The 14,421-nt window shown below is 47.8% G+C and overlaps 1 protein-coding gene across 1 annotated transcript; it reads left to right on the plus strand.

The window, feature by feature from the left end:
* Nucleotides 1-1,130: 1,130 nt before the first annotated feature.
* Nucleotides 1,131-8,346, plus strand: VGLL1 (vestigial like family member 1). Its single transcript, XM_065729460.1, has 5 exons — nt 1,131-1,232; nt 2,952-3,181; nt 3,772-4,188; nt 5,775-5,834; nt 6,517-8,346. The coding sequence occupies exons 2-5, from the start codon at nt 2,971-2,973 to the stop codon at nt 6,555-6,557; spliced, it is 729 nt and encodes a 242-aa protein (XP_065585532.1). The 5' UTR covers nt 1,131-1,232; nt 2,952-2,970; the 3' UTR covers nt 6,558-8,346.
* The last annotated feature ends 6,075 nt before the right edge of the window (nt 8,347-14,421 follow it).

Below are 14,421 nucleotides of genomic sequence, written 5' to 3' on the forward strand. Positions count from 1 at the left end.
TTGTCTCAATTCCTACACTAGAAAGGACTGGGAATGGTGGCAATCCCATTTCTACCTGATGTTCTTCAGTGCTCAGAACCGATATCATCTGACAGAGGCGTGAGGCCTTGAACTTCAAACCTAAGAGGAAATTCGTGATCAACGTGAAAAGTTTTAGCAGAAGAAATCTGTGAAACTGAGTTTAGAGAGAGGGATCCAGGAGTGATTCAGCTGTGGAGGGTGCTGGGCCTGCTGAGAAATGAAATCCAGTCTGCCTCACAGCTGAAGCTTGGTTATGAGGAGGCTGTGTTGGCCACAGGACTGAGCGCAGCCCTGGGAAGTCCCGCAGGCTGATGGTTGTTCTGGGAGATGGCACAGGAGCGGCTTCATGTGTATTTATGCAGAGGGAATCGCATGGTGCTGTCCTGCCTTCTGCCTGGGTGAACAAGCCCTTCTGATTAAAAATATACTGTTTTGTCACCTCTTCAATGCCTGGTTGGCCAGTGCCATTTTCTAGCTGGAACTTGTGTATTTGACTTCGATACAGCATTTCAGGGGTGACTGCAATTCGGTCATTTTTGTAAACTTACTGAAGGAAAAAAAGTAAACCAAACCCACTTGTTTATCACATTTACAGAATAAGGGTGACCTTATTTTCTGATGAATCCTGTAGTTGTTTAGACAAATCCAGGAAGGAAATAAAAATAAAACAAAAAACGGGTTATCCAGTTCGTCCAGGTTGCTGATGGATGACCTCTTCCTCCTTGCAGACATTCCCAGACACACACTTCATGCGGTATGTGACAACATCTGTATCAGGAAAGTCCTTTCTGACCCTGGCCGAGGACGCAGGTTGGCTCTTGGCCGTAACTTGTTCATCACTTTATTCTCAACCCTCTGAAGCCCAGACACTGTCTTCTTGATTGTGTACACACTGTCATAAAAGAAAGAAAAAAACAAAACAACAACCAAACCCTATTTACAATCCTATTTTCCTCATTCCTGAAACCTCCGAACCCGGTTGACTTGTTGGAGTGCATTTCATGCATTCTTAGTAGATAGGCTGAAGGAAACGCCTTGTTCAGTCACGGCTAGGGGCTAGAAAGCGTGCGGGGAGTTCATGAACACCGCTCGTCTCCTGCAGTCACCACGGCGTGTGTGTAGCTGTGTGGGACAAGGACTGTGCTCTGCTGGGCACAGTATGACCACCCCACACCTTCCCTGTGTGCCACAGCTCCTGGCAGTGAGTTAAGGTATGAGAATTTAATTATTTCAATGTATCGTTGCTGCCTTTCTCAAGTACTCCTTTATTTGGAAGATACTTAGTGAAGGATGATGTCTGCCTGCCCGGTTATTGCTCAAGGCTTGGGAAGTAGGAAATCTGGGTTTTGTTTTTAGGAGTGGTTTAGGCAGCACGAAAAGGAGAATAGAGAGCTCCCTATCTAAAGCCATGGTGATAGGAAACCCATAGTACAAGCAAGGACTGGAAACATGAAAAACTAAGTTGTCACCTGCAGTGTGCAGTCAACAACTGCATCTCTCAAGCCTGTTTACCAAGTGTCCTTGTCTACTGAAGGGCAAATAACCTGGACAATTGTTTGCACTGTTATGCCATAGTCCACCTATTCTGAGAGCAGCGTAGGGTTGGCTGAGCCTGCTTTGTTCCTGCTGTATTTTGGCAGTGCTTTGTGGCAGGCAGATTTGAAGGATTTCTGCCTTTTTTTTTTTTTTTTTTAGACTTATTGTTGTGGAAGACAAGAATTGGAGGTTCAGGTAACTAGTACTGGGTCATATCCAGCTTTCTTACAGCTACATGCTGGAAAGCACACGAGGCTTTCAATACGATACTAAGGGACATGGTTTAGTGGGGAATTACCGGTGGTAGGTGAGTGGTTGGACTGGATGATCTTAGAGGTCTTTCCCAACCTTGGTGATTCTATGATTAAGGGAAATGAGAAATAAATCAATATTCTTGCTTTAACAGGCTACTACTTTTATAGCATTTAACTGTATTGCTGTCAGAATTCACAGCAGTGTAAGGTGCTGCACATCAGTAAACAGTGCTAAAGGAGCTTACAATTAACATCATGAGCCAGTTAACATGTTAATAAAGTGGTACAAAGATACAACGTCTGGCTTGCCGTGAGCGAGGAATAGGAGAAATGGTTCTCTGGGCCTGAGCTAATGCTTTTTAAATTGTATGTTGAAGGATGCATCACGGAGCAGTGTAGGAGGAACTGGTTTGGAGCTTGCTGTTGAGATCATTTGATCTTTCTCAAACTGTATGGCTGCTGATGTCTTTGCCAAACTTTCACCACTTGGGTTGGAATTTTCCATAGGCAAGCACTGGCCTCCAGATAAGCAAGGAGAAGGTTTTGCAACCTAAATTGTGTATTGCTTTCTAGAACCAGGCTGGGGAAGAGTTGTGTCCTCTTGCTTAAAGTTCTTCCAGTTGTTTGGCTGGGATGTGCTAGCTCCTTGCTCCCCCCATGTGCCCTGGGGAGGTAGCTGTAAACCAGGGAGACGATTTTTGTCTTGAACTTTGCTTCATATGGGAAGACTTGGTCAGTGTTAAAGTTCTGAAAGACTGACATGCCAATCAGCTGGCTGGGGTGAGACTGGGAGTAGGATCTCCTTGCATTTCCAAACTGGTACCCAACTTGTGTGTCCCATTATCACTGCTGTGTTCAGGTGGGGAAGAGCCTGGAGGTGGGAAAACAGTGCAGGAGGGCGAAGTAGTAGAAATTTGAGGATGAGGGTTGAGGAACTCTGGGATTTGATCATGAATTGATAGTTGATGAGAGGGGATTAGGGCTAGAAGATGATTGGAGGGAGCAGAAACCCAGATAAAGAATCTCATCTCATTAGCAACAATTCCTCTGGCACTACTAGTTTCAGGATGACAGGCTCACCGCTGTCTGTGCCATTTAAGTTGAAGAGTTCTTCCTGTACCGATCTGTTTCTTTTGGCAGGGGCTGCTGGTTATTGAAAATGGAGGAAACAAGGAAGCTTTCTCCAAAGCCGTGTAAGAACAAAGAGCCTGTGAAAACAGAATGGGGGGCTCAGAGTGTCGTCTTTACATATTTCCAAGGGGATATTAACAGCATGGTGGATGAACATTTCTCTAGAGCTCTGAGCAATGCCAGGAACCCACAAGACTTGAGCACAAAGCACAAGAGCGAAGCTGTCGTCCTGAAGCATGGTGAGCTGTGTGGTGATATTTTGCAAAAAATATAAGATGAAACGTGCTGTGCTTTCTCACGTATACTAGTGCAGCCTTGTTTACAAATAGAATTTGGAACTGCTTGCAAACAAAGCAGCAAAATCATGCTTACTGAGCCCTGATTAATGTCACGGGGTCATCCATGATCAATCCCTGTTTGCTGGGCTGCTTCCTGAACTCTGCATGGGTCTATTGGCAGGACCAGGTCCTCGTTTTCCAGCCAAGAGCCTCAATTGCAGTCAGGTGCATTGAGTGCATTATGGCTTAATTTGTTGTCTCTGCATGCAAAGAGCAATTTGTCTAAGCTTGCAAGTGTTAAAACTCCGCCTGTGCCTGTAAGTGGGGGGGAAAGCATTGGTGGTGGTGATATAGCTGCTTTTAGTATTAATTTATCATTGATTTTAATGTAAGTGGCACTAAAGTGAGTATACGTTTCTGGACAAATGAATATATGAACTTGTAGTGTTCCTTTAAAAATGCACTGGAATTTACCTTGGGGGGGGTGGGGGTGGGGGGTGGGGAAGGAGATGAGATGGGACTTCAGATGTTTTCTTTCTCTCTTTGAGCAGATAGCATCTCTCCTCACCAGTGGAATTTCTCCTCACACTGCACCAAACCATATCCATCATCTTCCTCTACCAGCACGTCAAACTCTACTCTGAATTTCCCAGCTGCTGCTATGGCAGGGCAGTACCAGCCAGCAGCTCTGCGCACTCATCCAGCACCGCCCGCAGACCTCTGGCCCTTCCCTTCCCTCGGTGCTCCCAGTCTCACCAGCCCAGTGTATCATCACACTGCGCCCAACCTGCACGTGGTGGATGAACCCATCTCTGACAGGAAATACGGTTCCCTTCTTGGTCTTCTGCAACAGGAACGGTGCCTGATGTCCATGCAGGAATGTGCTGTGAAGCAACACTCAAGCTCTACTTGTATGACTGGACCTGCTAGATTACAAAATATAAGCCAAAGTTCAGTTCCTGGGGGAGGTAAGGAAATACTGTCACTTTATTCTTTGATGGCATCTCATGGAAGGAGACAAAATGGTAGGGTCTGTCCCGAGCGTGCCAGAATCTGAGGCACCTTCAGCCCAGCTCATATACATGGTTTCCAGCAGATATCTGATGCTGGATGCTGGAATTCTCAGGAAGAACAACCATGCATTGCCCACTTGCACCCCTTAAAAACATTCTGTCTTGGTTTAAGGAGTCATTTGAAGTGTATTTCAGTAATACCCATGTGCTATCAAGGCCTCTAGCCTATAGGTATTAGGATGGTGGCACCAGCACTCCCACTTATGATTAAAAAAAGGGCACTCAGGTAAGAGCTTTGAGCTGCCAATGTGACTGTTTAGGGCACTGATGATGCTGTGAACCAAAGATGTGAAGCTGTAGCTCTTATCAGGAAGGCCAGGGGGTTCTCTCCCTTCCCAGCTGTAGCCTGTACCTGGAGGAGGTGGGCAGAGGTCTGGTGGCCAGCCTCACCTCACCCTGCAGCTAGTTCTGTCCTTGCCTGTGTGTCAGAGGCTGTGACTTCTCTCTGCAGCACATTCCCCACCCCTAATGCCATTCATGCAGGAGTTGTGAAGACTGTGCTTTCTGCCTTTGGGAAGCTCTTGGTGACCTGGCTCCTGACCATTGCCCCTGTACCCTGTGAGGTCCCAGTGCATCGCCCTGCAGGGTGTTCTGAGTTGGCAGCTCAGTGCTGGTCTCCAAGAAAAAGGGCTGTGAAGCTGCTGAGGGAGTCTGCTGGAGACACACAGCACATCCTACCTGGAGCTTACTTATTCCTAAGGCCTACTGCCCATGCATGGAAAGGGGAGAGTCTCCATCTGGATCACGGTTTTTCTGCTCATTGTACATATCTAGGTAGGTTTAGATGAGGCTGTGTTTGAGGCTGTTAAATGATAGCTGAATTGCTTTAAGGACACTGAGATTTAGGATTCGGTTTCAGAACAAAGCAAGGTGCCCTCTTCCCCCCAGGGGGCAATGTGAGCTTGGAAGCCCAGGACACCAACTCCTCCAAAACACCAAGATGCTGCATGTAACAGTGTAGGGATCAGACAAGGGGAAATGGTGCTAACTGTAGTGGACTTTGGCTCAAAATTTCAGGACAGAATGGAGTGAAAATCAGAAAGAAGATAACAAAGCAGCTCAGTGTTCCCCAACCATCTTCAATGAGTGTTTTCTTTCAGACCTTTCTGAACATTTGAGGAGCATCACAGCACCACACGTGTAATGTACATCTGCTTACTGAGCAACCCAAAAAACCCCAAACAGATTAGGGATTGGCCATGCCTTTGGCAAGCCCCTGGGATGTATGCATCCAGTCTGGCTGTTGGAGTCCCTGTTTTTTGGCTCTGTTCAATGTACTCCTCATTGTGCTGTGTCATGTTTAAGAGCAGCTGATATTTATATTTATGGAAGTGTATATTGCTGTGCCAGACAGCACAGAGCTTCCCAGCACCTGTGCTATAGGCTGGGCTGCAAAAGCACAAGGTTTCTTTAGGAACTGCTGCCTACTTGAAGCTCTGTGCTGAATCTCTGCTCATCTCCATTTTTCTCCTTTTTTTAAGAGAGGAAAGCCAGCTCTTACCAAGGCTCAGAGAACCCCAGTGCAAGCCATGCAACTGCAGGTGAGTAATGAAATTAACAGGTTTGGAACAAATCGGTGCTTTCTTATAGAGGACAGCTGCCTTTCTTAGGCACAAGGAATTTTTTTTTTTGCTTCCTTCCAGTCTGCATTTCAAAAGTTTTTCTCCCCAGAAATCACACTGCCATCCAACTGGAAAGAGGAAAAATATTTTGTTGAAGTGAGATGTGAATTTTCTAACTCCATCTACTCCCGTTTCTGTTGTTATAGCATGGGCCTGATGCCTCCCAGTGCACTCGTTTGGCACTGCCCCTGCTTGCTTGTGCCTCTTTCACCAGCAAACCCACTGCGCTGCTGGGATGCGTTGTTTGTGGCACTGGGGGATGTGGTTTAGTGGGCATGGTGATGATGGGGTGATGGTTGGACTCGATGATCTTAGTGGTCTTTTCCAACCTTGATGATTCTACAAAATTACACGGAAGCCTGAATGCTTTGGGAGTTTTTCTTGGTCTCCTGAGCTGTGCCCTGTGCCTGCGAGGTCACCCTGATGCTGGTTCTTGGCTGTGCAATGTTTTGGGGAGAGCTTGGATGGGTCATTCTGGTTATTCTTGTAAGGGCCCTCTTGCATCAGAAAAGACCCAAAGGTGCAATTTTGTTTGCACAACATCCAAAGGGATGAATGGAGCATGCTGTTTGACAGCTCTGTGTGCTGCCGTGTCTTTCAGGTATTCAGATTCACGACAGAGGACGGGATTTGTACTTTTAGCCACGGGACATTTCTACTTTATTCCAACAAAGTTCTTGCCATGAACTGTTACTATTTGTGACTGTGAATCAAGAGGAAATGAACTGCAGCTGTTCTCTGCATTTTTTCTCAGATGGAAGAATACTATTTACTATGTTAGCAATGAAGAATTGCTCTGTCTGTTCAGTAAATGTTTCCAATAGTTGTGCTATTGAACCTGATGGACCGTGTTTGTTGTGAAGAAACATTGTCTGCTTTATGGCTTTCCACACTTAACCCTCTTTGAAAGGACTTCTAGCACTTTCTAATCATTGTTGATAAGAAGCACAATTATATCACTGAGGGATGCAATTAGCTGCAGCTGCTTATCTTGATTTGATATCTCTGTAGTGTTTGAAGTACTTCAGACCATGGGCTCCCCTTGCAAAAATCTCCAACGCAACCATGGGCCAGAAAAGCACTATATCATCTTTATTTTTCCTAAATGATGCAATTTGTAGCCCATTACAGCACCTGAGCTGATAGAAGTCATCTTAGTTCAGCAGCTGTAGCTGTTTATGACACTGGCTAAAAAGGAAAATAAGAAGATTCTACACTGTCTAATACAAGCATATCTCTAGCATATATGAGAGCTAGACCAACATGAAAATGCATGCAAGAGGAACCATGTTAACTAAGCAAATAAAAGGTGGTCCAGCATCCTACCAATGTCCTAAAATCCCTCTTGGTTGTGATTTTTCTACAAAATTGCTTTTCTTCTCTTAGAGCTTAAGTACCTCTCCATGTAGTTTTCTAATGCTATTGTGTTGACCATTTCCAGAACATTAAGGCTACATGGTCAAATAATCTGACATCCTCTGTGAGCTGCAGCAGAGATTTCTGCACTGCATTCCTTCTATCTCCTCACCAACTTGGGCTGTAATTCCAGTGAAATAATTGCTTTCAAACTTTTGTCTCCCTCTGCCATTCCTCCTAAATGAAAATGCTTAAATGAATTACTCCTAAGCTCTGGAAAGACATAAAAGAGTATGCCTAAATGCTTTTAAAGTTTTATTGGCACAACTCAGTCCTGTGCATGTCACAGCTAGAACTATTCCAACTGACTCAAATTCAGTGTTCCTAGTGAAGCGAGCATGTAGAATTGGATGATGCTGGGGGGAGTTTTTTAAATACAAGGGTGCAAGACATCAGTGGTTCCACCTTGACACGGGAATGCTTCAATCCATGGCTGCAAGGCGTGGTGATGCCATATCCTCATTGTGCCACCACGCAGCAGGTCTGGCAAACAGGAGAACCACCTGGACAGCCCACTGAGAGCCTACCGGAGGTATTACTTCTTCCTCTAGGACTGTTTGTGCAGAGTGAAGTGGTTCTTGCTTTTCCGCTTGCATCCATGGTGCTGCCGTTGTGCTTGGTGCCAGCAGCTCCATCCCGTTCTTCTGCTCAGGACTTGAACAGCGTCATGCATTCAGCAGTGGCCATCTGCTGCTTCCCACGTTTATTTTCAGCTCCCACTCTGAATGCAGCAGTCACTGTGGTGATGGGAGGAGAAGGGATGTGTGGGCTGCGTCCATTTTCCTCCTCCCTGAGCTCTCAGTGCTGCAGTGACCACTCCAAGGGATGGAGGGGATGTTTCCTGGTGCCTCCCAGAACTATCTGCTTTCATTATGTGCAAGTTCACAGCATTCTGCTCCAGACCAGAGTTATTTTCTCTACACAGATGTCTTTCTTCCCATCTTTTTCTGATGGGCGGAAGGGGAGTGAGCTGGGCAGATAGAAATGCTGAACATCTTGCCTACCCCATTTCCAGTTGGCCCAGATCACTCTCCTCTGAGTTCTCATGCATTGTTATGCTCGGAGGGCTGCAGCAGAAAACTGGTGCATGCTGGTGGTGTGAGTGCCTCTGCAGCTGGTTCCTTGTTTCATTGTCTCACACTGTCTCTGTGTCACCTCGTGGCAGTGCTGCTGTGCAGCTCTGCTGTGGTCACATTGCCCCAGTCATGGTTGTGGTTTCTGTGCTGAGGAGCTGCAGCAGCAGCAGCTGGGTCACAGCGTGGGGCTGCTGCTGAGGCTTTTGTGTGGCCACTGTGGAGCAGAGTTGGCTGAGATGGGGTGGTCCCCAAGGCATGGCATGCAAGGAGCCCTATGTCCCTTCCAAGCCATGTGATGGTGATCAGCATGCTCCATACCATGGATTAGTTGCAGTCCTCTCCCCGAGTGTTTGGGCTGTCCCCATGTGTCTTCCTGCACCACTCCATGGATATTCCAGACCCCACAACATGGGGGAAGTAGTACAGACCTACTCAGGCTGGATCTGCCTGCAGAAGAGCCCCAGCTCACGCTCACATCAATGCCAAAAGGGTGAAAGCATCCTATGGTCTTGCATCCCCACCATGAGCTGCCTTAGGATGGGCTGTGGAGCTCTGGGTTTGAGCCTGAGCAGAGCGAGCTGTTCTCCCCATCTTCTTGTCCACTTGCAAAGCACTGAGTGATGGGCAGAGCAAGATCAACAGGGTCGAGCTGTGCTTTATACACTTCCTATGGACAGACTGCCTTTCTACCTGAGGTAGGGATAACGTAACACCTTTCACAGTTAAAATCAAAAGTTTATATGCTCAGCACTGTTATGAATTACCTGCTTTAGCTCATAAAACCGTGCATTTACAAAAAAGAGATAAGACTGTTTAAGTAAATCCCTCTACCAGCTGGGAAAACAAATTGAGTGGATGGAAGGAAACTGAATGTACCAAATGCCCAATGGGAGTCTCATGTGACTGAGCACAGCCTACGACAGTCCCAAGCTGACAGAAGGAGAAGCAGGAGTTGTTCCCACTTTGCTCCACGCAGGCTCCGAGTGCCATTCAATGATCTCTTTATTTGCTGATGGAGCCTGAAACTATTACCTAATGCATATCCTGGGTGATTTGTTGCTCAGGCACGGATGCAAGCAGAGGTGCCCAGTCCATGGGTGAGCAGTTGCTGTGTGCAGGACAGGATGCTCTGAGGGCTCTGCAGTGCACAGAGAGCACCCCTGAGGTGCAGGCATCTTACTTTGGGGCTACTCTTTCTGTGGAGTGGGAATCCAGGGATCTTCCAGTGCGGTTCCACCTTTCATGCTTACAAAGACAGCTACAAATCTCAGTACATCCAGTGGTGCACTGCCAACTTCAGCCGTGCCAGCGCTGCCCTTCCCTCTGACTTTGTTTGTGTCAATAGAGCAGAGTTGTTGCATATCTCCTCTGGTACAACCAAAGGGAAAATCGGTGCCTCTTGTCAGTCTGGCTCAACTCAAGAGTTTCAGGGATTGTGTTCTGAATCTTTTTTAGCAATCTTGAAAAGGGGGAGAGAAATCTGTAATTAAATCAGTACATATGTAAACGAGCATCTGCCACAGAGCAGGTCTAACTTCTTTGTGTTAAACATGTATTTCTGTTGATGCGTTATTTGTGACATATTCATTGTATATAAGGATGTTATTAAATTGAAATTTGGCTTGCTTTAAGCAATTAAATGAGTCAAACTGGACAGTTTCCCTTGTCTATGCATTTGAACAATTTTTTAAAGCTGTTATGTTGGCTCTTGATGTGCGTTCTCAAGACTGCTCTCAGTTGACAGCTACTTTCATGATTATTTAGCAGTAGGTTTGGGTAAATCGTGCAGCTGATAAGCTGTCAGCGCTCAGGTTTTCACTGGGGTTGATGTAAATCTAAGAGCCCTTCTCTAAGGGCTGTGATTGAGTTCGGTCCATTGCTGTGTGTCCCCAGGAGTCCTTCCTCTGAAACCTCAGCCAATGCAACAGTGTCATTGACTCCACGCTGTGTCTTTGGTGGCTCTAACACAAGTGGCTCTGTTTCAGTCATCTGGCACACAGTAAAACTCCCGGGAGCAGACAGGCATTATGGCATGAAAGAAGATGTTGTTCTTTCCCACGTAGGAAACGAGCCTGGTCTCGCATTTCCTGAGTGCTCAGTGCTGCCATTTACTTCAGGGATCAACGTGATCCATTATCCCTTGTTTCTCTAAAGGGTCCGATTCAGAGCTGGGATCTGCAGTCGGTACAGCAGAGGTCACTGGTGGCTGCCTGAGCGTGTGGTATCACCGTGTGGTGGTGGGTCAGCAGCACACCTGAGGATGAGCAATGTTTTGGCACAGGTGTGTTCTGCTTGGCCACTGGGTTGTAGGTGGGTGCTCTGTGCTGCCGGTGGCTGAGATGGATGTGGAAAAGCCACAAACAAGAAATGACTTGAGGCAAGGAATCCAAATCCTGTCCTTTTGCCTGATAAGAAAGCGAGATATTTGGAAATGCATACTGCAAAGCCCAGTGGAAAAGAGTGAATGCAAGACTTGTGCATGCTGCAAGTGCCTACAGGTGCCCTAGTTCTTAAAAGAAGGCAACAACAATAACGGGGCTTGGTGTTCACCGAGGCAGCTCACTGGGCTGATGTATGCAACATCCATTAATTTTGTATGTTAATGTGCCCAGAACAGCTATTTAACTTCAAGAGCATTTCATTTCTCATGCAGAACTCTGTCCTCTTTCCTACCTGAGGCACCATTCTATGAATGAACCACTGGTGCCTTTCCACCCAGCAGCATCACGAAGCACTGTAGTAGTGCCCTAGAGAAGACTCTGCAAGGAGGGGCAGGCATAGCCCTGCCAGGTCCAAGGGTTTGCAAGCTGTGCATCTTCCCGAGTCCTTATACAAAGACAGAAATTTCTCAGGATTTTTTGGAAATTTGCTCAGAGGAAGAAAGAAGTGGCTTCAAACCTCAGCAGACTCATCTGTCTTTTGACTTGGAAGGTGTCACTGGTGACCAGACCCAGCATGGCTCAGTGTTGTGTGTGCCTAGAGGGGCTTTGCCTCACCAGTCAAGGTCTCCAGCTCCCATGGCCAAGACTTCTCACATGCCACTGCATCCAGGTGGGTTTGTGCACCCTGTTTCCCAGGGAATCCTGGAGCTTGTTCAACTTCCTTTCTATTGTGTTTTTAATAGAAGTTATGTCAGCAGGACTGTAGAGGAGAGAATATCATGTGCACACTGCGTGGTCTCCATGGCTACCCACGCTCATGTCTGCCAGAGCCATATGTGATACTGCAACCAAAGAGAACCTTGAGTACTTCACCCAGAATTGGGTGGGACAATGTTTGGCAGCTCCCAACATAGGCTAAGAGGACATAACTGGGTAGAAAAGCATCCCATTGCCTGATGGTAATTAGTAATTCCGTCTTTCCCCTTTGCCCAGGACCTTCCTCCCAGAGATGCCCACCGGTCCCTGCCATGCAGGCTTCATGTCTTCTCCCTTTGAGCTGAGCTCCATGAGGCAGGTATGAGTTGATGGTTTTGTACCGGAAGCAATTTGAGCACTTGCAGGATTATCTGAAGAGCAAGATTCTTTCTTAGAACCCTGCATCACGCACTCTGCCCTCTAGGACACGCTCAGTGGTTTTTCTGGCGAGAGCAGGCCAAGGAGTAACTTCCACCACTGAATTCTTCTGAGGATGTTTGCAAAAGCAGCAGCCGGTGCTCGGAAAGCAAGCCTGGTAAATATTAGAAGAAGGTTGTGTAATTGCCTGGCTTTGTGGTTCGTTTTAGCTTTGCATGGGTGGGCACTGTGGTGTGAACCTACTTTCGGTTCTATTGATGTGCTTGCCTTGAAAACTAACAAAAAAACCCAAGCAGCCCCTTTCTGAAAATCCTGACGACCACCCCAGAGGCCGTGTGCACTGCTGTTGCTTCATGCACTGACAGAGGGAACGAGAGATGAACATCAGTGAGAACACAGAGCAGGCGACATGACGCTGCCCACTGGACACCCAAAGCGGAGGGGATGCTCCAGGCTGTGCTATGGGCTGAGATTTGGCATTTGTAGCTGTGCTGGCACCGTTTGCTTCCACAGAATCACCCTGAGGTGACATCCATGTCATCATGTCTCCCTCTGATCCTTTCTGCAGCCAAGGAGGGATGGATGGGGCAGGGAGGAGTCAGCAGATGGCAGAGTTGTTTTAGCATCCGCTCTCTGCCGTGTTGTGCTGCTCACAGGGATTTTATGCTGGATTTCTCAGCAAGATCATGTCCCAGGGCTCAGAGCACTGCAGCGTGGCCTGGGAGCGAGCTGTGGCCAGGCTGAGTGTGGCAGCTCTCAGTGGGAACACACTGCCCACGAGCCTGGCTCGAAGCCTCACTGCTGCCCCTGTCATATGGGGCAGAGGTGCTGTGCATCCTTTGCTCCCCCAGCAGACACAGCTTCTCACACTGCCCAGCATTTCTGGGGGGACATTTGGCCATGGTGCCTAATTCTAATCTAATGCAAGCAGGAACATTAATAACCTATCAAGCTCTTTGGTCCCTGCTACCATTGTGCATAGCATGGCTGATCTCACTCCCTGCGATAAGACAGAAGCACAGTGCAATGCACCTTTAATTTCCAGCTTTTGAAGTGATGCAAACCATGCAGCCACATCCCTCCTCTCTCCTGAGCCTTTTGTTTTGCTCGACGGTCCCACACAGATGCAGGTATTGTTTCAGTCCTCAGCTGGGGGAGCTGGGGGTGATGTACAGGCGAGGCCAGGACCCCCCCACCCACACCACAGCACGTTGCAGTGGGAGGCGGCCGCTGGGTGCAAAACCTCCCATGGGCTTTGCTCATCCCCATCGTGTTTCACTTTGTCTTTGATGGTCCCAGACCTGTGCACCCTGCACTGGGCAGAGCTGCACATCGGGGTGTGCAGGGTGCTCCTGCCCTCCTTCCGCAGTGACTCACAGCTGTTTGGCAGCACGGGGTTGCAGCTTGCCCTGTGCCAGCCTCTATTTTTAGGAAGCTGGGAGAGGGAGGTGCAGCCGTCACAGCAAGAAGTTTCTAGTGCCTTTTGTGGTTTCTCGGCTGCAGTGAGGCTTCGCGTCAGCACTTTGGAGGCACGTTCTCTTAGTGGCTCCATGCGGCTGAGCATCGCCATCCAGATGTGTGTGCTGCCAAAATGTGCAGCCCAGGTGTGCAGCCCAGATGTGGCAAGAGCCACGTGCCCTTCCAGGCCCTCCATCCTGCAGTGGGGCTGGGTCCTCTGCTCTTCCTGGCCCTTCACCCACCCTTATCCCCTTGGGATCACCAGCTTGGGGTGCACCCATGGATGTAGGTAGGGTTGGGTGATAGGAAGGGGCTCAGGAGATGGCATTCCTTGGAGCTGGGCAGCTCAGAGTGACAGCAGCACCCAGTGCCATCCTCTGCAGCTTTTCCCCTTGGATCTTTGCTGCTCAGCTGGATGGTGGAGAGAGATTGCTAAGGGATTTGATTTAGTAGTTCAGTGGGTAGGGATGGTGATAGGAGGATGATTGGACTAGATGATCTTGTAGGTCCTTTCCAACCTAATGTATCTATGAATCTATGAATCTATGAGATGTTCCCCAACATGTCTGGGCATTGTCCCCTGGCCTTGCACTGACATGTGGCAGCTCATGTTATGCCTGCTGGAGCCTGGAGTGTTTGCTGACCCCCACAGGTGTCTCTCCATGTGGGTAGGACACGATGAGCAACCAGGCTGAAGCCTGCCACTGTCACAGTGATGGCTTCAATGGCCAAATCCTGCCTTTCTCTTCAGCAGGAGATGTGACCATCCCAAGTCTGACCTCTCCTGCTAACCCTGAGGCCGCTCTGTGCTCCAGAGCTTTCTCTAAGTCATACAAAGTTTATTAAAAAAAAAAATGAACGGAAACTGTAATGTAACCTTTCCTTTTCCGGATGCTGGTGATATTTTCTGTGATGTTCTGGCTCTGTCTGTCTCGTCTCTCTAAAGTGATGGGCATTATTCTGAAAACATGAGATCTTGGGAGACATGGGGAAAAAATCTGAAGAAATGATAAAACAAATGATGTAAAAACTCAAATTTCT

Source organism: Cyrtonyx montezumae, unplaced genomic scaffold (assembly GCF_038088225.1).
Source record: "Cyrtonyx montezumae isolate F1298 unplaced genomic scaffold, pur_monq_1.0 scaffold_11, whole genome shotgun sequence".
Taxonomy (NCBI): domain Eukaryota; kingdom Metazoa; phylum Chordata; class Aves; order Galliformes; family Odontophoridae; genus Cyrtonyx; species Cyrtonyx montezumae.